Source organism: Macrosteles quadrilineatus, unplaced genomic scaffold, assembly GCF_028750875.1.
Source record: "Macrosteles quadrilineatus isolate MER2022 unplaced genomic scaffold, UCM_ALF_1.0 Scaffold_41__1_contigs__length_1036756, whole genome shotgun sequence".
Classification (NCBI taxonomy): domain Eukaryota; kingdom Metazoa; phylum Arthropoda; class Insecta; order Hemiptera; family Cicadellidae; genus Macrosteles; species Macrosteles quadrilineatus.
The window spans coordinates 632,227-655,806 of record NW_026542634.1 but is presented as its reverse complement, the minus strand read 5'-3'; the positions used below and the strand labels follow the sequence as shown (position 1 = coordinate 655,806).

Sequence of the window (23,580 nt, the reverse complement as noted above, 5' to 3'; positions counted from 1 at the left end):
ACAAAGGCAGCTGCTCTAAATTCTTCCCCAAACCTCCCTGTGAATCAACCCATTTAGACGAGAGGGGTTTTGTAAAATATCGATGTGATTATGCTAACGAGGGGAGTATAACTTCAAGAAACAAATCGATTCCTGTACATGACGGCTGGGTCGTGCCGTACAACCCAGCATTACTTCTAAAATACGAGGCGCACATTAACTTGGAGGTAGCTTCCACTCGTCGTGTGATCAAGTATCTGTTTAAATACCTCATGAAGGGTGGCTCGCTTCAGAACGTCAAAGTTTTCTTTGAGTAAACAAGGCGACGAAGTCGAGCGCTATGTGACTAAGCGTATGGTGGGTGCCAGCGATGCATGCTGGCGTCTCTTGGATTTCCCAATATCAAAGTCTGAGCCCACTGATGAATGTCTCCCTGTTCATCTAGAGGGAAAACAGAATGTGTGGTTTCGACCTAACAACTTGACACACGCCACTTCTGGAGCTACCTCTGACTTGATCTTTTATTTCAATAGGCCAAGTGACCCATAATGTTAGACAATTTAACATATCAGAGTTTTTTTGAACAATACATCGTTCACAGTAAACGCCCGAGTAGTGCTAAGGTGTACGAACACCCAGACGGTAAGCACTTCTTAACTTCCAGAAAATGTGGCCAAAAGATCTGTCGACTCTTCTGGGTTTCACCAAACAGGAGTGAGCAATGTTTCCTTCGGCTCCTCCTGATGATCATACCATGCCGTGGTTACGCCGATCTGCTTGCTCGTGGTGGTGATGGTTGCACAACATTTCAACAAGAACAAGCACCCTCGGTTTGGTTGAAGATGAGGACGAGTACCACCAGGCACTGAAGGAATCTGCTCGATTTATGGTCGGCCCGAGGCTCCGCTCTTTCTTTGTTCTTCTTTGTAACATGGGAGCTCCTGCGGCCCTCTTGTGGGATGCTTTCCGTGATACATTGTGTGAAGAGGATTTGGAGCGGAATCCTCTTGATCACGACGTTGCGTTCAAGCTGGGTCTGATTGAAATCGATCGAAGTCTTCGCCATCAGGGATCCTGCTTGGCCGATCACGGTCTCCCCATTGTAAATGACGACACTACCGAATTGGGTAGGGAACTACTCATCTTCGGTGAGAATCAACAGAGATCACTGGTAGATGAGTGGGAACCAAAGCTTTCTATCGACCAGAGAATGGTTTTTGATTATGTAAGATCGATATTACAAGTCGGTAGTAGGTCCATTAATTGTATCTTCCTCGACGGACCTGGTGGCTACTGCAAGACCTTCCTTATTCGTGTGATCCTCGCATACGTTCATAGTCTTAACAGGTTTGCTATTGCTGTCGCTAGCTCCGGCATTGCTGCTATGGTAGTCTGCCTGGTGGCACGACAGCACGTTTCATGTTTAGGCTGCCACTTGATCTCGGCGATGGCACTGGGTATTGGAACTTGACCAACGGTTCTCAGCGTGCAGAACTCATCAGAGCAGCACAGCTCATTATTTTTGATGAGGCTCCGATGGCTCACCGGTGCATTTTTAAAATTATCGACAAATCTCTGCGTGACCTCATGAATTCACCTGAGCCATTTGGGGACAAGATCTTCATCTGCTGCGGAGATTTCCGTCAGATCGCACCAGTTGTTGCCAAGGCTCGTACTCCGGCCGACATTGCCTGTGTATCACTGTGTGTGTCATCTCTGTGGTCAAGTTTCAAAATCTTTTCCCTGTCCACCCCTCACAGAACTTCTGGCTCCACTGCGTACTCTGAGTTTCTCCTTATAGTAGGCAATGGAACAATTGGATCTGTTGATTTTGAAGAAGGCCGTGGCTGCTCAAGTCTGATTCCGTTGTGCGGTATTAGATATGTGACATCACTTCACGATTTAATTGACTTTGTATTTCTTGTTTGTGACCTGAACCATACAGTTAGAATTGCAGGCCAGGCTATTCTTTCAACCATGAACGCCAATGTCCAGCAGATCAACAACACCGTTCTCAATCTGACGGACGGCTTGGTTCATGAGTTGAGAAGTGCTGATTCTCTGGACAAGGAGTACGACGACGGTATGGATGTGGACGTTCACTTGTTGAACCAGGCTACTGGCAAGGGCGTGCCAGACCATGTCCTGGGACTAAAGATTGGCTCCGTGTGTCTCGTCATGAGGAACCTGAACATTGACAGCGGACTCATAAACGGCATTAAAGTGATCGTGACCGCTATTAGACCTCGTCTGATCACAGTGGGACTTCCTCGACAACGTGATTCGATTTGTATTCCCCGGATTCAATTCGTTTTCCCGTTTGTCGAGGGGTCTCCGCTTCGTGTCCGCCGTCTTCAGTTTCCTCTCATGCTGGCATATTCCATGACTGGCCACAAAAGCCAGGGCCAGACGATTGATCGTGTCGGAGTCGATCTTCGCAGTGACTGTTTCACGCATGGTCAGCTGTACGTCCTTCTCAGTAGAGTCAGACATCCTGACGACATCGTTGTTCTGGTCCATCCAGGCCCGTTTTTGACCCTGTCAGCGCCCTAGGCACAACTAATAGTAGCGCCCCTTTGCAATATATATATATAAGGGTGTCCACCGACCGGGAAATCCAGGAATCATGCGGGAATTTTATGAACCGGGAATTATGTGTGAATTCTGTATTTCTACCTGGAGTTTTCAGATTACCGTGATCGCGCATGACAACAGTTTCCATGACCGCGGGAGACGATAATATGTCTACACTCGGCCGCGAGATATTCAGAATATTGCCACGATCACGGAAGACGATGATAATGTCCACACGACCGCGCGAAACAGCAAGAATTTTACCGCGATCGTGGAAGACGATGATGATCTCCACACAACTGCGGAACATGATTAACATTTTGCTGCAATCGCGGGAGACGATTACCATGTATACACGACCGCGGGAGATACAATAATGATTTACACGGCCGCGAGGGACAATCGGAATTATGCCACGATCGCGCAAGACAATGATAATGTCCACATGACCGCGGGAAAAAATCAGAATTTTGCCTCATTCACGGAAGACGATGATCTCCATATGTCCATAGGGGATGATTACAATTTTTCCACAATCGCAGGAGACGATTACGAAGTCTACAGAACTGCGGGAGATACAATAATGATTTCTACATGGCCGCGAGGGATGATCAGAATATTGCCGCGATCACGGAAGGCGATGATAATGGCCACACGATCACGGGAAAAGCTCAGTACTTTACCTAATTTGCGGAAGAGGATGATGATCTCCACAAGACCGAGGGAGATGATTACCATTTTTTTACAATCGTGGGAGGCGATTAATATGTTCACACGACCGCGGGGGACGATACAATGATGTCTTCACGGCCGCGAGGGGTGGTCAGAATTTGACCGCGATCGCGCAAGACGAAGATAATGTCCTTACGACCGCGGGAAAAGATCAGAATTTTGCCTCATTCGCCGTAGACGATGATAATCTCCTCACGACCGCCGGATATGCTCATATATTGCTTCGATCATGGAAGACAATAATTATGTCTAAACTACCTGACCCCTGAAAATAGTAAGAATCTGGCCGCAAACGCGGGAGACGATTATGATGTCTACACGGCCGCGAGGGATTATCAGAATTTTACCACAATCGCATGCAAACAACCACCAATTTTTTTATTTTCCAAATTTTTGGCGCCCCCCAAAAAAGCCAATTGCCTCGCGCCCTAGGCACGTGCCTACCGTGCCTATTCGGTAAATCGGCCCTGGGTCCATCCTGACAGGGTCTAGGAAGGAATCGCCTATGCAAAGAACATTGTATACAACGAGCTCCTTCGTTAATTCCTACTTTGACTTTAGCAGTAGGCTAGGGGATCTGCTTTAACAAAACTCTCCGTCGTGATTTGACATCTATGGCAGTACGACAGGGCCACGACTTGCCTTAACAAAAGTCCCCGACATTTAGTGTGTTTTTGTGTGTCTTGTGTGTTTTTGTGTGTCTTGTGTGTTTTTGTGTGTTTAGCGTGTATTGTGTTACCGTTTGTGGTTCCGAAGTTTCCCGGCCTCCCCACGGCGGAACTGGATATGCCATACAGTTTGTGGCTAACTGACAGGGAAACAAACATTTCATAATCGATTTCCATTAATATATTTATAAATATTTACTACCATCTTTTCAGTTAAAACACTACTACTGTTATTTTAAATACAATCGTTGTAAATATGGTTCGGAGGTTTCCTGGCCTCCCCGTGGTGAAACTGGATATGCCATACAGATTGTGGCTCACTGACAGGCAAACAAACATAACTTCATCTATTTCCATTACTATATTCATTAACATTTACTATCATCTTTTTACTTCATGTATCACTTTACTATTATCAACTTATTAACATATCGACATTAACATAACTAGTCTAATATATTTGTTAAATCGTTTTTACTTTCACATCAATCTTCACTATAACGAACCCAATTCTCCTTGTATTATTATGTATTTGACCAAAACCCAGTTGTACAAATACCTTACTAACCTACTCTCATACCGCAATTCTTAAAACTATTTTTTAAAGAGGGGGGCTTTAAAGTCCAGCTCGAAGTTAACTTACCAACATCCTCTAATATATTTGTGAAATCTAAATACTATATTGTTTTTATATACTGTAACGTAATATTGACGGGTTCACTTCATCCCTATGGTCTGCATAATCGAAAGTCCCTGTTAATTTGTAAATACTTGTAAATATGGTTCCTACGTTTTCCGGCCTCCCCGTGGCGGAACTGGATGTGTAACTGTGTAACTGGATTTTTTGCTAACTGACAGGGAAACAAATAGTACTTAACACATTTTAATTAATATATATGGATGTTTACTTCAATAGTTCCATACTAAAAATTTTAATATACAAAATTATAACTTTATTCTATATCATCATAATTCACCTTCTTTTTCTAATTTTTTTATAAGGTGTTCTTTAAGGTCGAGCTTGAAGTTAACTTACCAATCTCCTCTAATGTATTCGTGAAATTGTTTTTATATGACTTAATATTGACTGTTTCACTACCTGCTTTGTTGCAACTCTAACCTACTAATGACAACTAACAGCTAGGCCAAAGGCGAGTATTTGTATAAAATTAAATGCCTTTTAGTTAATAATTACTTTTATTTAGTAAACTTTTTTTTATTTTTGCCAGTGATAAAATGAAAATCATAATACTAAGAAAAGTATGATTAACTAAATAGACATTTTATTTGATACAAATATATTTGAAACTAACCATATTATGCTGTATAAAAAAAAAATCAGTTATTGTTGGTAAATAATTGAATAAAAATATACTAGGCTCTAATTTCAAAACCAAACAGTTTTTTTTACTTCCCACTTTCACATCCTAGGACGGGTAGGTAATACCCAATACCATTTTATACACTATTTCAGGCCACAACAGGAGCTTGTTGGATACCTTACTTTACATACAAGCCTTGTAGGTAGCTTAGCACAGCAGTAATAAAGACTCCATAAAAAGATATAAATATTTTAATTTTTCTTAAGGTAATACACCTCAGGTATAAATAGAAATAACAACTAACAGCATTTTTTATATTTCAAAATGATTTTGTACAACCTCAACAATGTTTTTATTTAAATAAATGTAATAATCAATACATATTCTATTGATACTAGTATTTTACAATACAAGCTACAATTTGTCAAAATAATTCTGTTGTGTTATGATACTATTTTACATCGAAGCAAATTAAATTGTCATTTATTTATGTAAGTCTCTGATGGTGTTAAAGTATGGTGCATATGCAGCCCCAACAGCAAGTCTGAGGGTAGTCTGGGGCATGAACTCTGTTCTCCTCCCCAAACACAAAGTATTGACCCTCATGGCCTTTCCACTTGTATCTTACATGAGTGATTGGGACAGCTCGAACTGTTTGTCTCTGAAACACATTCAAAATATGTTGAAAAACACAATTATTTTATTGTTGTGGTTTTACTATTGCATTAAATAATAAACTGGAATAGCAAAAAGTATTTGAAGTATTTTAGTACAAATTCATTTGTAAATTCATAGTGTGTTGGTAACACAGCTTCCTTACCAGTGAAAGACTCCAAATATCTAATGTGACTCTCCATGTTGAGAAAGGGGCCAGTGACCACAAAATATCCAGTGTTTATTTTATTTTGTGTTTTCTTCTGTGTTCTGTAGTGAATGAAGTGGGATGCCTACATTTCTTAAGGTAAGCCTTCTTATCCTATCCTTTCTCTCCCCTATTATTAAAAATTAAATCAGACAAATATAAATTCAATTTGTCTGCAGGTTTTCTGTGCCAGGGGTATATTTAAAATATATTTCAAACACTTTGGTATTTTTATTATATGAGTCCTGTGATACCGACGATATGTAATCATATAAATTAACAAAACCTTCAGACAATGGTCATTAAAAGTAGTTGTAATACAAGTAAACAAATATTTTATTTTTGTTTCAAATCAGATCCATCTCTTTAACACGACATTCACATATGATTATACACATTTTTACCTGCATTAGTATTTTTTGGTCGACAAATGTTGATATGTGATTGTTTATAAGGTTTTTAGATGCTTCATTTACTTCTTCCTGAGGGAATTCTGTAAGAGGCTTTATTCTTTCTCCAATCTGTGAAAATACTTCTTCTCCAGTTACAAATCTAAAAAATTTTTCTGGAAGCGATACACTTTTTTTTATATACTCAGATATATTCGTTTTCCTGAAACAAATATAAGTTTTGCTTGGATTGAAAAGCTTTCTGACAATGGAAATCCAATAATGTATCATTGACTATATATATATATATATATATACCTATAGATATATAGTCAATTAATGTATACATTCACTATTTATATTGATTATTTTTTTATTTATAGCGATTAGGGTGCTTCCTCAAATCTTGCCATATCTTAAACGACCTTTTTCTAAATAGATTTTAATTTGATAACAGGTGGTTTAAACCCAGCTTTAGCTTAAGATTTTAGCATATCGTTCCAACGCTAATCACATGCATTGGTCATTACGTAGGAAGCAGTTTTACAGAATTTTGCCGTCAGGAACCTTCCATTAAGTATAAATAATTAGGATAATTAATCTGCCTTTCTTCATCAAAGCTTTTACATACATATATTCAGTCCATTATTTCAACATATAATACTGAAACTTCTTTTTATAAATTTGTTAAATTTACTTTGTACATTTAAACATTGGGTTTAGAGAAAGACTTTCTAACGTGTTTGTAAACTAAGTAGCTAGACTTTAACAAAAGTGTTGAATAATTAAATTACCATTATGGACTTTAGTGAAGGGAGATAACTTATTCATACCAAAGAAATTCATTATCTGTAAAGAACCATCCTATTTTCCTTCTAAGATATATAGACAAAGTAATTACTAAAACTTACTTTAGGGACTTTAGGTGTTATGTGTTGTAGGTGTGTTATGTAGACTCCTGGTTAAATTTAGAGTAAATATACCGGTACATTAACATGAAATTGTTCTTTATTAACATCATTATATTAACAATTTGATACATACCATGTGATGGTGAGGAGAATGTAGTATATCATGAGGCCGGTGCCTTCACACGGCTGACATAAGATCCTGCCAGAGGCTTTGCATCTGAGACAGTCGAGACGGCCGAACCCGTGGGTGGATGATCGGCAGAACACACACCTTTCCTTGTAGTCAAACTCTGACGTGAACCCATCCCCATTGCAGTGTAAGCACCTTACCTGGGCAGAGGAAATTGTTTATATGGTTTAAGGTGTTTATTAGTATATGATATCCCTAAAACTGTGATGAATATGATGTTAACAAATACCCTGGGAGAATTCCTAATAGTAACAAACAGGATGTCATGTTTCGTGGAATGTAATTTTAATTTTCAAACACCTCATTGCAAGAAAACATTGAATTATAACAAATTGTTATAGTGTGCGCTTTACTTTTTGATAATATTATAGAAAAGAAAAGCGACAGTATTTTGTACAAATGAATCTTTATAACTTATCGTAACAGTTTTCAAGTTATTCATATTTGAAAATGAAACTTGAATCAAGATTGACACTTATTTATTTTTTGTGTTTGAGTGGATTAAAAAAAATATGATTAAGTGTAACAGTTTAATATATTAATATTGATGATGGTTATGTATCTTCACCATTAGATAAGACTGTACTCAGTTTAGATGTGTAAAACTACTTTCCAATGATTATAATTTTCATCCTAAACTATTCCTAACATAAATATAATCAAAAGTGATGATAGAGACTGATTTGTCAATCTTAGCTCTAACGTGTTGGCAGAAGCAGCAAGATGCCGTATTGATAAACAAACATTTCACTTTGCTTATAAATAAGGGGAATTCAGGACATACAGAATAAAATCACTTCAATCTCCCATACAATTTGACACAGTTAACTTACTATAATCATGCAAACTATTACGATTGTATTAGTAAAATGAGTATTTTACAGGTTCTGGTACTACCTTAATCAATAATTGTTTTCTGTCACTTTAATTCATTAAGTATTCCAAAAGCTTTAGAGGGATCATTAAAAATAAAATAATCAAACTAGGAAAATAAATACCCAGCACAGTAGTATGGAACAAGTTTTTCTGATATATTGAATACCAGCATAGGTGATTTTGAAAGAATCACTGCACATTTAGTACTTAATCTAAACACTGTTTTCTCTATTCACTAAGCAATGCCTGCTATATTTAAGACCACAATTGGATAAGCTTGAATATAGGAGAGACATACACAGCCATAACACTGGCTATAGATGTATAATATAAATCTTCTTCATGTTAAACTTGCTAAGACTGATGAAAGACCATTTATTAAGCAATAAATTATATAATAAATTACCACTAGTCATAAGATTATGTAGTGTTATCGTAAGTTAAATTAAAATATAGTTAAAATAAGACAAATATTTTATTAGGTAGCTTTTACAATAAATCAAGATTCAGAATGTTTACCAACAAAAACTAAACAAATAATATTCTAATACCATATGTTCTCAAACACATATGAATAACAACACATCTCCCCTTTAAAAATCGAACCTCCGAGTAGGTTTGAATTGTCTTGTTGATCTTCTTTGATTCGCTAAAGGTTTTGTCTGCGATGCTATTGCAGGATGATCGAAAGATTCTGATCTTCTGAGGTGTTCTGAAGGACTGGTCTGCAGTGCTGGTTGAGAGTGATCAGAAGGCATAGTAGTGCATATTATCGAAATTGTTGCCAAGTTTATCTATGACGTGTATCCATTTCCCAATTTATCATATTTTATTTCTATATCTTAATGATCAACATATTACTTCTAAACCACATAGTTTTTATATCCTAAATGCATCTAGTTACTCTCCCTTGTTATTTGTACAGTTTTTTCATATTTATCAGGTCAAATACCTTAGGTATTTAGTCCTATTTTAACAATGAAGCTTAGTAATGTTATTTTTAGAGTTGCTTTAGAGTGTAACATTTATTGATGTCGGTGATCCCATCTTTTGAGCAGTTTTTTATATGTGTATATACGTAATAGAACATCCCAAACAGGTCTTTGACCTAGGGATGAATTGTTTCATAGTTATAAATAAGTGTGTGAGTTAGTTAATCTAAGTTATTCTTAAGTTACTCTGTGTAAAAGCTTGTAAATAAATATGAAACAATAAAGATTTTCTGATTCTGATAGTGCTAAATCTTTGCAGTGATCTTCTGTTCCTCCGCAAACAACCATCTTGCGTTTGAATGATATAGGATCGAGGTGCAGGATGTTTGTTTAATATAGTTCCTTCTTGATTCCTGTCCTTTATATGGACTTGAGCTCCAACAGGTAGAGTAGGCAATTCTGTGGCTCTATGTCTTTTGTCAAAATAAATCTTTTGACGATCAATTCTTGCTTCTTCCTTTTCCCTTAACTTTTCAGCGTCTACCAGATAGGGTCTTAGTTGATCAGACATTATTGGAACATAAGTGCGGATCCTTCTCCCGAAAAGTAATTCCGCTGGACTTTTCCCATTTTCTAGAGGGGTTGCTCTTAACATAAGTAGCATTTTGTAGGGATCATCACTTTTTTCTAAGTGGTACTTAAAGTTTTTTACTTGCGCTTTGATGAAGCCGTTGCTTTGTGGAAATTTTGGGCTTGATGTAATCAATTTAAATCCATAATCACGACCAAGTTGTTTGAATTGACAGCAGTCAAAGTGAGAACCGCAGTCTGCTCTCACTGTCTCAGGTACACCATGACGTGCGAAGATGGACTTTGTATATGTCACAATAGTGCCCATTTTTAAATCATTTAGTCTAGCAATCTCCATAAACCTGGAATAATAGTCTGAGATTAAGAGATACCAGTGACCTTTGCACTTCAGCAAATCGGCACCCACTATTTGCCAAGGTCTGTCCGGATAAGGGGTTGGTATCAGCGGCTCTGCTCTCGTAGCGCGATCTTCTGCATATATCTTGCAATTTTCTTCTAGTTCTTTGATTTGTTGAGAAAGACGAGGCCACCACACAGTCAATTTTGCAAAAGATCTACATTTTGTTATGCCTTGATGTCCTTCATGAATACTTCTTAGTACATTAGCTCTTAAAGAATTTGGTATTATAATACGACTTCCAAAGAGAAGTATACCATTTTGCTCACTTATATCTTCTCTTTGATACCAGTAGGGCAATACGTCCTCTGGAATCTTAGATTTTTCTGGCCAACCTTTCACACAATACTGAGACACATGTTTTAGAGTTTCATCTTTCATAGTTTCTTGATTTATTTCTCGCAACCTTTCATCCGAAACTGATGGTAGAGTAGTGTCAATATTTTGTATATAAGCAAGGATTTCCTCTGTAAGTTCCCATTCCTCTTCAGAGTTCTCTGTGTCTCGAGACAGTGCATCAGCCAAAATCAACTGTTTGCCGGGCGTGTAGGTAATATCATATGTATATCTCATCAGCCGGAGTCGTATTCTCTGAAGCCTGGGAGTAATATTGTCCAAGTCTTTTATCTTGAATATGGAGAGCAAGGGCTTATGGTCTGTCTCAATATGCAAATGCAACCCTAATATGAAGTGTTCAAATCGTTCACACCCCCATGCAATCGCTAGAGCTTCTTTTTCTATTTGAGCCCAATTACGTTCGGCTGATGACAAACTTCTCGAAGCATAGGCCACAGGACGTTTAGTTCCATCTTCTTGAAGCTGAAGTAGTGCAACTCCAATACCGTATGACGAGGAATCCGCTGAGAGGAAGGTTTCTTTAGACATGATGAATAAAGCGAGACATGGTTCGGACATCAATGACAGTTTAATCTTTTCCAAAGCTTGGTCTTGATCAGGCCCCCAAACAAATTCTGTATTTCTTTGCAGTAAAGCATGTAGTGGATGAACTATGGTCGACAAGTTATGAATAAACTTTGCTACATAGTTGACAACACCTAGAATTCTTCTTAGTTCTTTAATATTAGTTGGCGTCTTGAGTTTTTGGATAGCCTCAACACGAGAGGGATCTGGCTTAATACCATTTTTAGTTACAAGGTGGCCTAGTAAACTGATACTGTCATGCCGGAACACACATTTTGATCTATTAAGTGTTCAGCCCTTTTCCTGTAGCCTACACAAAACACTATGTAAATTTTTGTCATGTTCTTCCATATCTTTCCCGTATATAGTTATGTCATCGAAATGGCAAACAACACCTTGAAGGCCTTCAAGTGATTCAAACATTTGACGCTGGAATACTTCTGAACCAGTGGAAATCCTGAAAGGGAGTCGTAAAAATCTGAACCTTCCAAAAGGTGTGATGAAAGTAGTAAGATATGAAGCTTCTTCTGTTATGGGTATTTGCCAATAACCCGAGTTAGCATCTAGTTTCGAGAACACCTTAGCACCATCTAATTGTCCCAGAGTGTAGTCTACAGAGGGCACAGGATATAGTTCTTGTTTAACACTCTCATTAAGTTTAGTAAAATCTACGCAAAGTCTTATTGAATTGTCCTTTTTAGGGACAATGTCAAGAGGTGAACACCAGTCAGTCAGAGTGTCTACTCTCACGATAACACCTTTATCCAACATTGCATCCAGTTCTCTTTTTACAGCATCTTTATAGGGTAGGGGAACACGCCTTGGAACCTTGAGAGAGTACGGTTCAGCGTTTGGCTTTAATTTTATATTATAATGAGCTTGTGTATCACCAAGACCGCCGAAAAGTTTAGGGTACCTACGATGAATAGGGATCAAATGAGCCAGTTGAGTTGACTCGATACATCCTTTTAACTAGACCCAATTTTTCACTAACTTCATTGCTCAAAAGAGTTCTATCAGCACCAGATATTACATAAAACTGAGACTTACAATATTGATTCTTGTACTGGATTGTACCCTCGAATACGCCCAAGATATTAAGGACAGATCCGTTAGGCCCAATTAAAACTTTGTTACTTGAATTTAGTGGGTACAAAAATAATTTCAACTTATAAAGTGATTGGGGCAAGACACAAACGTCAGCTTCAGTGTCTATCTTAGCTTGAATACATACTCCATTTAGTTTAACTTCAGCAGACCATTTTGCTTAAGGGCTCTTTTGAGGATTAATAGACCCCACAAACTTGTCACTCTTAACAACTTCATCTTGAAGAGGATTTGAATTTATTTCTTTGACATTTTTGAACTGGCAACATTTAGCAAAATGGCCCTTCCTGTTACAGTTTCGACAGAAAATATTCCGGGCAGGACATTTTGGTCGTTCATGTTGAGCGTTACCACACCACTGGCATTGATTGTAGTAATTGGTACTGGACGCATTGGAATCAACTGGAGGTTTCTGAGCAAATTTAGTGCCCCAAGTCCTTGAAGTGACTTTATCTGCAGTTAGTGCATGTTCAGAAGACCTGGACCTTATCAATGATTGTTGCATTTTAACCGATTCGGCTTGCTTAACATTTGAGACAGCAGAATTAAGTGTTAGATCTGCATTCATTTGTAGTTTTTCAGATAAACTTTTGTCTCTAATGGCTACAACAAGTTGATCTCGTATAGCCTCATCTTTATAAGAAGCAGGAAAATCGCATCTAGAAGCCATCTCATGTAGATCATGAATCAAACTCTCAACACGCTCTTCCTCATGTTGAATCCTAGTATGAAACATGTACCTCTCAAAGATTACATTTTTAGAAGGAGCGAAATATGTCTCAAACTTTTTTAAAACAGTTTTGAAACTTTTACTTTCCTCAGATGTCAAATTAAATGATTCAAATATGCTTTCGGCCTTTTCCCCCATCATATATTATAGTAAGGTGTGTACCTGATATGGTTCGTCTTCACTGGTGAGCCCAGATACCGCTTTTCAATAGTCACTGAAGCGCATTTTGCTACAGTTGTCACATCTTCAGAGCATATACACCTTTAAACCATCACTACGTACAAGTGTTTGTGAAGCACTATTGTTTATTTACATTACCGTTCAAACCAGTTGTGCGGCACGGCGGCTGTGTGCTGTGTGCCTGTATTGAGGTTTGACTTGTGGTGTCAGAGCGGTGGGCTCAACATGAAAAAAGATTTTAAAGATTCCGTCATTTTAAAATCCATCCATGATATAGAAATAAACTTCAAATATTTGGCAACCCTGGTAGAAAGTCAGCAACACTCCAATACTTGGAAAATACCGTCTCACAGCCCCAGTCTTCTAACTAATCATAACTAATCACCGCCCTGATACCTCAAACAGTGACGGAAGTGAACCGGGACCGTACACTCAACACGTGTTCGCTGCCACCGCGCCACACTGCCGGTGTGATCAGTGGTGTAAATAAACAATAATGCTTCAAAAACACCTGTACATAGTAACATTTAGTTTGAAGGTGTACATACTTTGAAGATGTAACTATATGTGTGTGTATGTGTTGTGTTTTGTTTGTGTGTGTTGTTTGTAACTATGTGGCAAAAGGCCCGCGGTTTGCATGTATTGCGCTACGGAACCAAGATATAATTGTGCCCCTCTTCACCAATCTTGTAGGGGACTTTTTCTCTTTGTTGCGGATGAGGATTCCACTGTAGCACTGTTAAACTCCTTTATTATGTTATCCAAACTAATGAATATAATCTTAAGAAAAATGATTTTGTGAAGGATTGTTATGAATGAAACACAAAAATATAAATATTGTGTTGTCGATATATATTTGAAGATAATTTATCACTCATACTCTTTTTCTACCTCGCATAAAATACATGAGAGGAATGCTCATCTAGAATAGTAAAAGATTTTGACGAGTTGATCTAAAGAAAAAATACCTTAACTTCTGTTCACAGTTTGATTCACAATTCATCCAATATTGATCATTGCTGCACTAATGATGATACTAAGCAAAGAAATGTCGAGTTCATGGTTTCAATATTTCTGCTCATCTATTCGATTCATCATGCATTTACATGGTAAAACCTCCACAATATGTATATCTGAATTTCAAGAAGTGATAATCAATATAGGTTACTTCACACATCATGTATATTTATTAGTTTGTTTTGTTTGTTCAAAATATTACAATATTACAATTGACAGGTGATTAGTCAACTTATATCAAAATCTAGATGTCTTCAACTAAAGAATGACTATTTAAAATAAAACAAGAACATAAACATAAACAACTGTATACAATTATTATTACAAAAACAAAATTATTGGCTTTTAAAAATCTTCCTAAGTACAAAAAAAAATAAGTTAAAAATTTGGTTAAAGAGTCTATTTGTTCTATGTTTAGCGGTAATTTATTGTACATTTTAGCCCTCTATACTGTTGTGACAATTAAAACCTATTTAGCCTATGTTGTGGAGTGTTTAGAGAATTTTATAATCTTATTGTGGTCAGATTGTTTAAGCATGAATGTGTCAAAGTCTGCTTGAAGCATAATATATTGACAAATAAATTAAATACCCATCCACAAATGAATTATAATTCTACTTGCGTACCCATCCTTTACTATGACACTCCTGACATGCCACAGAGCCCTGGCTGTTGCAGCGGAAGCAATGTTTGACAGACGACGTGTGAGGGACCCACAATGTCTTGACTTCCGCCTCGAACATGCCTCGAGGCGAGACGGCAATGTCCCATGGCAGTGGCGCAGGTCCGTTATCAGGCCCGTCGATTTCTGTCATCGTAGAGAACGCTGTGTGTGCCCACGAGTTCTCCCTGCGCTCTGTGAACGTCTCCAACTGGTACTAAAGCAAACACTTTCTTCTTTGTTATATTTTTAAAACCTCAATCTTGTCATCATAGACTAATCTGGGCAGTGGTCTAAAGACAGTGAAATATCACATGGAGAAACAGTGGTGACTCGCAAGAGCGGTCCCAGGGGAGCTAAGGGGGTCATTCAAGTCTGAGTATTTTGTGTACGCTGTGAAAAGTAGGGAAGATCGGCAGACGACGGACGATTTCAGGCATACGACTCTACAATAGTTGATAGCGAATAAAGATTAACATCTAAAGATTTTAAGGGAATACCCCAAAAACAGTAGGCTATGCTAGTTTATAGATACATTTTTAATTTTTATTGATTTTTTAATGTAATACTACAACATTAATATTTCAATAAATAGCAAATATTTAGGACCCCTTCCTTAAGCAAACCTATATATATGTTAGTGTTAGTAATATTCAATTTGGTCACTTGGAGTTTGTTTAGTCTACGTTACAAGGAGCTACAAACTATAGTTAAGTATTCTTTTGTAGCAAAAGTCAAAACAAAGATATCGACAATGGACGCCTGGTGTGCTAAACTAAAAGGATGTGACATTTCAATTCAGTGTGACAGGCCATATTCTTTTATCAATCTGTATATCTCTAATTTTTAAAATATGGTTTAATTAATTTTAAAATTTATCTTTTTTGTTTTGAAACGTTGAAGATTGGTCTGGAACAGATTTTTTTATGTTAAGGGCTACACTTGATTCAACCTAGTTTCAGTTTCAACCTAATACCACATTGTCTTATGCCCATTTTCCACATGCACATTGAAAGATCAGAGGAAATACGACAAGGTTTACCAAGCAATGGTGTCAAAGATGTTGGTAATATAAAAAAAAAAAAAAAAAAAAAACACCAAAATCTCTTTCCAATTTTGAATTTGAAGTTTTGTTTGGATTGAAGTTGAAAACATTTGAGAGGTTTAAGCAAACCCAACACAACAACAGATATATGCCCTATAGCTTTCTGTTAACTGAAGGTCCACAACAGCTTATAATATTCAGACATATTTGTGTTCAATGAATCCAAATCCCTCGACTTTGATGCACATTTGTGTGACAAATTTTCACAGCATTGAAGTTTGAATTAGTTGATAAAAATAAAATTCCAGAATTTGGAAAGGGTTTAGATACAATTCAGAACTTGCTCAGCCTTTATTTAGATCTTACCTATGGGAATATTGGATAAATTCCCGAACTCCAGCTAGTTTGTTCACCTGATTCAGAAACATAACCTGACAAAGACAATTTCAGGGGTATAAATGTCCTTAAGTCTTGAAAATCACACATAAGAAATAAGTAGACTAATGTGGAGCACTAACATGAAAGGCAGATGAGGCCTCCAAGCTAGTTATGAGGTGACTGTTGGCAGTGTCTCTGCCATAACAGGAGTGTTTGCCGATGTGTGTGAGGAGGGCTTCTCTGGCTTCCTGCTCCGTCAGCGACGGTCTGTCTACCACTGGGGTGTTACTCTCCTGGCCTTCGTCAATACAACACCTGCTTTCAGCCGGGGGTGGAACACAAGCTGTTGAAAAACATATCTATCTTCAACAGGGTTAACTTGTTTGCTTTTGAAACACTTATAGAATAAGATGACATTTTTTACAATTGAATAGGTAGTTCACACTGTAAACACCATTTCTAAATGACTTTAGTTATTTGTATTTGTATTTTCCTTCCTCGTTGACCATCTGGCAGAGGGATTATAACTAGCCTGTGTCTAGTGAATTATGAAAAGTCTGAGTGTACATCCAGTATTATAGCATTGTGTGATATATGCAACGGTAAATATAAACTAAATGACTTACAGCATTTAGCAATTCATTTCCTGGATATCTTGTGTTTAGCCAAAATTGGAATTTGCTTTGTCAAGAATTAAGAACTTTGATTTCATCATCAGGTATAACAAAATATGACAATGAAAAAAATGTGTCTATGTAAAAAAATGTCATGGGAAGGTCACCAAGTGTTTTTATAATTGCACATTGGGATACTAATAGATATTCCTAATTGTACATCAACTATATACCGCATGTTTTCCAGGGAACTTCTAAATAATTGTTTATAGTAATCATTATAGAAAAAAATTTATAGTTTACTATTTTCTAAAGAATTTATGACTCTCAAGGTAAATATGTATAACATACAACCATAGAATAAATTACAACTACAGAAGTGACTATGTAAAATGGTGCTAAAAATGGTAAAAAAATTTACGAAAAACAACAAATAGGTTGATGAAATCTGTTAGTAGAATAAAGAGATTTGTTTAAAGCAATGCTTGATTTCTAGAATTTCCAGTTGCTCTGTTCTTTATTGAATCCTCTACAATTCCTTTAATCCCCTTACCCAGAGAAAACTAGTTATAAAACAACACTGCATCAGTCTTTGTTAGGAATTTTGTTAAAAATTGAAAACAAAAGGCCCGCCAAGGGGACGATTACTGACTATAGGGTGTTTTTTTTAAGTGTGCCACCATTGGGATCTCAGTAACTAATGCTTTTACAGCAAACTTTAAATGGGGAACATTCCCTTGTTTTTAAAGACTTAAAAAAAAAAAAAATTTTGTAAATGGCCAACTTCCAACATGGCGGTCAACTTTGAAATTTCTTATGGAACAAACTTTTTTATTCTTGACATTTTTTCGATAAACCCACTCGTTTAGGAGTTACAGCCTATGGAAAAATGACTTCCGGTGTACAACATCATGTAGCTCCTAAACAAGTAGGTTTATAGCGAAAATGCGAAGAGTAAATAAGTCAAATAAGTCTGAAAATTGCATCCACATTCCAAAAAGACCATAAAACTCGTTAAAAATATTAATTCTATTATTTCAAAAATGGCAGCCATTTTCCAAAATGGTGGCAAACTTGAAAAGTGGAAAACTGTGTATTTTATGGTCTTTTTCGAATGTGGATGCAATTTTAAGACTTATTTGACTTATTTACTCTTCGCATTTTCGCTATAAACCTACTTGTTTAGGAGCTACATGATGTTAAATGTACACCGGAAGTCATTTTTCCATAGGCTGTAACTCATCCTAAACGAGTGGGTTTATCGAAAAAATGTCAAGAATAAACAAGTTTTTAAATTGCATGTTCTATCCGAAAACATGATAAAATATAGGTTATTCCATAAGAAATTTCAAAGTTGACCGCCATATTGGAAAATTGCGGCCATTTACAAAAATTTAATTTAATTATTTTTGAACCTCTTTAAAAACGAGGAAATGTTCCCCATTTAAAGATTGCTGTAAAAGCATTAGTTACTGAGATCCCAATGGTGGCACACTTAAAAAAAAAACACCCTTGTATACTCATAGTTTATAACTTTGCAACACAATCAATTGATTGACAACTACTTTACAGATCATGGTTAGTTCCTCAATTCAGCCTCCGATAATTACATCTATTTGAGCCCAACACATTAGTTCTAATCAAAGATGAGAAATGTTTGCACATAGCAGCATTTTTGTAAAATTCACTTATTTCCATGCATGATTTGTGAACGAATATTGATTTTTTTGTGGTTAAACATGACACTTCTCCCAGCTATGTCAGCTGCCACACAAAAAAAAATGAATCAGCACAATGAAACAATAGAGCATTGTTACTTGTATGAATGTCAAAGTAAACAAATTTGATCTGATTGACATTGACAATGAACGTCTTTCGAAGCTAATACAATTGAATAGCAACATGAATTAAAATAAATATGCATAATTGCAAGGCTACTTTTTCAAAGTTGTTAGTAGTTAAAATTAAGATTTTATTACTTGTGAAATACAATCACTACTTTATGTCAACAACATCAGTGTTGTGCCATAGTCATTATTGTACGAGATGGTTGTTATAGAGTGGTTTTATGATAAAGTGGAACCTCGATAAGAACACCCTCAATAACAAATGGCCCTTGATAATAAGTGCCATTTACAAATACTCATGGATTTATATTACCCTTAATTGCACAACGAATCTCTATAAGGAGTCAACCTTGATCAGAAGTCATATTTGATCATCATCATGTGTGACTTGTTATCAAGATTCATTCTGCTGTATAACAATTGGGGGTGTGGGAAAAGCTACTTTATAAATTGCAGAAAGGACGCTAATTATGCAATTTTGCCCCTCTTACTCTAATTATTTATGCTTATTTTTAATGTTGATTTGATGATGTTTACTTACTAGAGTCAAAAGATACATCTTCATACCCAGAGATGCGGTCCATGAGCTCCAAAGGAGGCCCTGATAGATGACATTCTGCTTCATCAAACCCAACACTGTGAACTGAGATAATAGTATGTATTACAATCTGACAATTAACTCTCTTTTTTTCAGACAATGAACAATTTGAGATTTATATAGGAGGTTTTATAGGTACTTTCCTGTTAAAGGGAACATTCATTATTATCGATGATTTTTCTTCGATATATCGATATTAACAAATTGAAACATATCAGCTGACAATGACGAAAAATATTGTTCAGTATCAACAAACATTAATGAAATGAAACTGTTCTAAAATAAATAACCTAACATAACTAACCAAACTTGCTGTAACATTTAAAAATTCCGCGTTTAAAACTTGCCTTTTATATTCAACCCAAACGGAATTTTTAAATGGTACATCAAGTATGGTTGGTTATGTTAGGTTAGCTTAGAACAGTTTCATTTCTTGTTGTCAATTTGTAATGGATCGGAAAACCAAAACATCGATATATCGAGAAAAAAATCATCGATAATAATGAATGTTCCCTTTAACAGGAAAGTACCGTTTTATACAATTATGGGGTTAAATGGACAATCAACCAATCAATTTTTAAGACACACTTAAAGCTGAATATGACTACAAAGTGAGTGTAGAATGGAGTGAGATGACCTGAGTAGCTTTGTTACTGCCAAAAATCTGTTATTTCTTTAACCAGGAACATTTATTTAACACCCATTGGTCAAGGGTAATTGGGATTAGTTGTAATGCATTAGATTATAATATATATATATAGGGTTAATAAAAATACAGGGTTAAGCAAAAACATGGACCCCCCATTTCAACGGGCTACACCAGGTAAACTAAACACTGCACACCTCTATGTGGCATAAAATTACACTTGTTGGTATCCCAATTTCGTCCATAACCTCCAAATGGGGTATTTTGGGGGTAGCTCATACATTACAAATGTTAAATCTCATCAAGTGCCACCTCATTGTAAAGGCCATCAGTTAAAAACGATATTGGCGAAAACTAGAAGTCCCTATCTCACCCCAGTACAAAATGGCTTTAGTTTTTAAGCTTTATATTTAACTCTTTTTTGCTGCCCCCAAAATGTCTCATGTTGAGCAATGACGTAATGTTTGCCGTTTGTGATCAGCTGCTTATGTTTTAATCTTTCCTTGGAAAATAAATAAATAAATACCTGCGTCATTGCCGTCTTCTATCGTGACGTCATGCTTGACGAGCATTACGGCCTGTTTTTTTAGTGTGGCCTTGTTCCATTATTATAGTTTTTTTAGATAAATATATTACTAAATAGGCCTACTTCCTCACTTACTTTAATTATACTTAATATTTCATAGTTTGTACCAGTTTTTAAGCTTTCTGTATTCCTCCTCTTATCTTTCTCATGATTTCTCTAGTTGAAGGTGATTAGTTGCCTCTGAAGCTGTTTTCGTCAAACATGAATGTTAGACATACTTTGAGCAATTTCAAACATGCACAATGCTAAAAACACAGCAAAACAAACTAATGCCTGTTTCTGTACACATTTAGATTGTGCAACATTAAACAGTAAACAGCTGATTTTAATTTTTACAATAAATCTAACAAAACCGCACTAGATATACACCGTGCAGCCTTGGGTGCCTCAACTTAGGGTGGCGAGGACTATAGCGCTCGTTATGGATAAATGGAGAACTAATCGAGAAAGAGGGAAAGTAAATTTAGAGCGAGGGGAAATAAGGTGATCGTTTTTCTCCTGCTCTAAATTAGAGCTTGGGAAACAATTACTTTTTTTATATCAGCTGATATCGAAGAATAGTATATTTCATTACTAGGACCAAAAGTGGCATTTTCCGGCGCGTGCTCAAGTTTTTGTGGGAGGCGAAGCCGAACACAGGGAACCCCAATTTCATTGCTATTTTCACGTACGAGGCGAAGCCAAGGACGGGAATAATGGAGCAAGTGCTGGATAATAACTTTTGGTTCGAGTTATAAACGATACTTTTCATCACGACGCAAAAGAGTGAAAATTTAAAAACGTACGTTTTCATGTCCCTGGCCTTTTACTTCGTAGATACTGGATTTGTAGTTTATTATTATGTGTTTTAATATTTTTGGGACGGGGGCAACATGTTACACACATTTATTTGGTTTTAAATAGGTTCTAGGTATTTTTTAAATATTTTTAAAGTCTCAAAATTCACGACCATGACGTGTCCCTAGGGTACATTTTCCAACTTTCACGCTGTTTTTAGACTTATTCATGCCGAAATATATAAATCCATATTTTTATGTCATCAATAGTTATTAAACTTACAAAAAAGGAGCATATTATAATTTTATTGCCATTGCAAACTGACTATCATGACAAAATAAGTCTGTCCCTCGATTTGGCGTCACGACCATTTGGCAAAAATTTGTAACTTTGGAGCACGACAGTGGCAAGCCTGCCGTCGATTGCGTCAGTTCGTTTTTGAGACTAGTTTGAGGTGTACGTCAAGTTTGTTGTGCCGGTTGTTTTGTGTTGAAAGAAGTTGTTACAAGATTAATAAAGGCAAGTTTGTGTTTTTTGTAATTTTGGTGTGTCCATGACCGTACGTTGTCATTTGATGAAGTAGATGTGGTTTTAATTTTTGTTGATAGGATATTTCAATTGCTACATTAACCTAGAAGTCCACTTTGTATCCTCAAACATGAGGTGCAAGGCTACCGCCAGAACAGAGCCAAATAATACGTAATGTCACGACAAAAGTTTCAAGACCATCGCGGTTTTTTTCACGACCAATCCAGCCTTATGGATTATACTGTATTTGGTCGTGAAAATAACTTAAATATCATTGCAAATTGAACAGTTTACTTCAATTGAAACACATATTTTTATTATAACTAACAGTATAACTGAAGGATTGTTTAGAAAGATTTAGATTACTCCAGACAATTCACGACCGTACCGCTTATCCCGGACCATCACGTTGATGATTTCTATCATAAAAATTTTAAAAATTAAAATATCATCATATTTCTATGTTTTATACACAAAAGAAGCACACCTCTATAAAAACATAAAGATTTTTCGGGTCTCAGGTAAGTTTTTTCGGAGTTATACAAACTTAAAAGATTTTATTGGCTTTTTTTCAATTTTTTTATTTTTTTTCCAGAAAGACCAAATATACCAAAAGCTTAGTGAGCTGTTTATTGTATAATGGCCATAAAAGTAAATTAATTTATAGCAAAACATAGTTATAAAAATAATATTAACTATTTTTAATATTCAGTTTTATGTCCGTGATGGTCATGACAAAATTTTGTGTTTTTTCATCAAAGATGCTCTATTTATAAAAAATCACCAAAGATATTACGTTACCATGGACATTTTATGAAACTTCAAATGTCAATGAAATAAAAAAAGTTTCTAAAAACGGAACAAAAAATTTTAAAAGTGCTTTTCCTGAAAACGTACGTTTTTAATTTTCATTCAAAAATACACAAACACAGAATAGCAGACCTCAGTAATATTTCTACTATTTTAGCATACCATTTTATTTCCCAATTAATTTTATTAAACCTAAAAATAAAATAATCTTCTAAAAGGAAACCTACGTATTTTTCTCAATAAATTGGGTTTAAACAGTAAAATAAAACAATAAAACAACTTTGAAAAATACTTACAGCTGATTCAAATCATTAAATTAAACTGTAACAAAACACTAGCGCACGTAGTGAGTTAATAGAGAACTAATTGGGAGCGAGGGAAAGTAAATTTAGAGCGAGGGAAAATCAGGTGATCGATTTTCCCTCGCCCTAAATTAGAGCTTGGGAAACGATCACTTTTATTGATGTCAGCTGTTATCGAAAATAGTTACTTTCGTAACGGAGTGATGAAAAATAGTTACTTTTGGTGCTGAGTGATGAAATGTACACAACACAACATGCGTTGTGAGTGTGTTGATTGTCACGGCAATACTGAGTTTTGTTTTCCTCATACAACCCAAATGGTAATAACAAAAAATGATAAAAAAAATGAAAATAGCAGGGATAAAGACCTCTAGTTTTTGCCGATATTGTTTTTAACTAATGGCCTTTAA

At 36.2% G+C, this 23,580-nt stretch overlaps 2 protein-coding genes across 4 annotated transcripts in view; one reads left to right on the top strand and one right to left on the bottom strand.

The window, feature by feature from the left end:
* The first annotated feature begins 1,515 nt into the window (after positions 1-1,515).
* On the top strand, positions 1,516-3,137 carry LOC129005885 (ATP-dependent DNA helicase pif1-like). Its single transcript, XM_054434921.1, has 2 exons — positions 1,516-2,463; positions 3,096-3,137. Exons 1-2 carry the CDS (start codon positions 1,516-1,518, stop codon positions 3,135-3,137), a joined length of 990 nt encoding a protein of 329 aa, XP_054290896.1.
* Positions 3,138-5,592: 2,455 nt separating this feature from the next.
* LOC129005899 (protein SSUH2 homolog) overlaps positions 5,593-23,580 on the bottom strand; it is a 36,673-nt gene continuing 18,685 nt past the window's right edge. For all 3 annotated transcript variants that reach the window (XM_054434941.1, XM_054434940.1, XM_054434939.1), the window contains 6 exons: positions 19,465-19,566; positions 16,603-16,805; positions 15,005-15,256; positions 7,571-7,767; positions 6,542-6,749; positions 5,593-5,936 (listed from right to left, as the gene is read on the bottom strand). In XM_054434941.1, the coding sequence (XP_054290916.1) occupies positions 5,784-5,936; positions 6,542-6,749; positions 7,571-7,767; positions 15,005-15,256; positions 16,603-16,805; positions 19,465-19,507 (1,056 nt within the window). In that variant the 5' untranslated portion in view covers positions 19,508-19,566 and the 3' untranslated portion in view covers positions 5,593-5,783. The remainder of the gene's footprint in view (positions 5,937-6,541; positions 6,750-7,570; positions 7,768-15,004; positions 15,257-16,602; positions 16,806-19,464; positions 19,567-23,580) is intronic.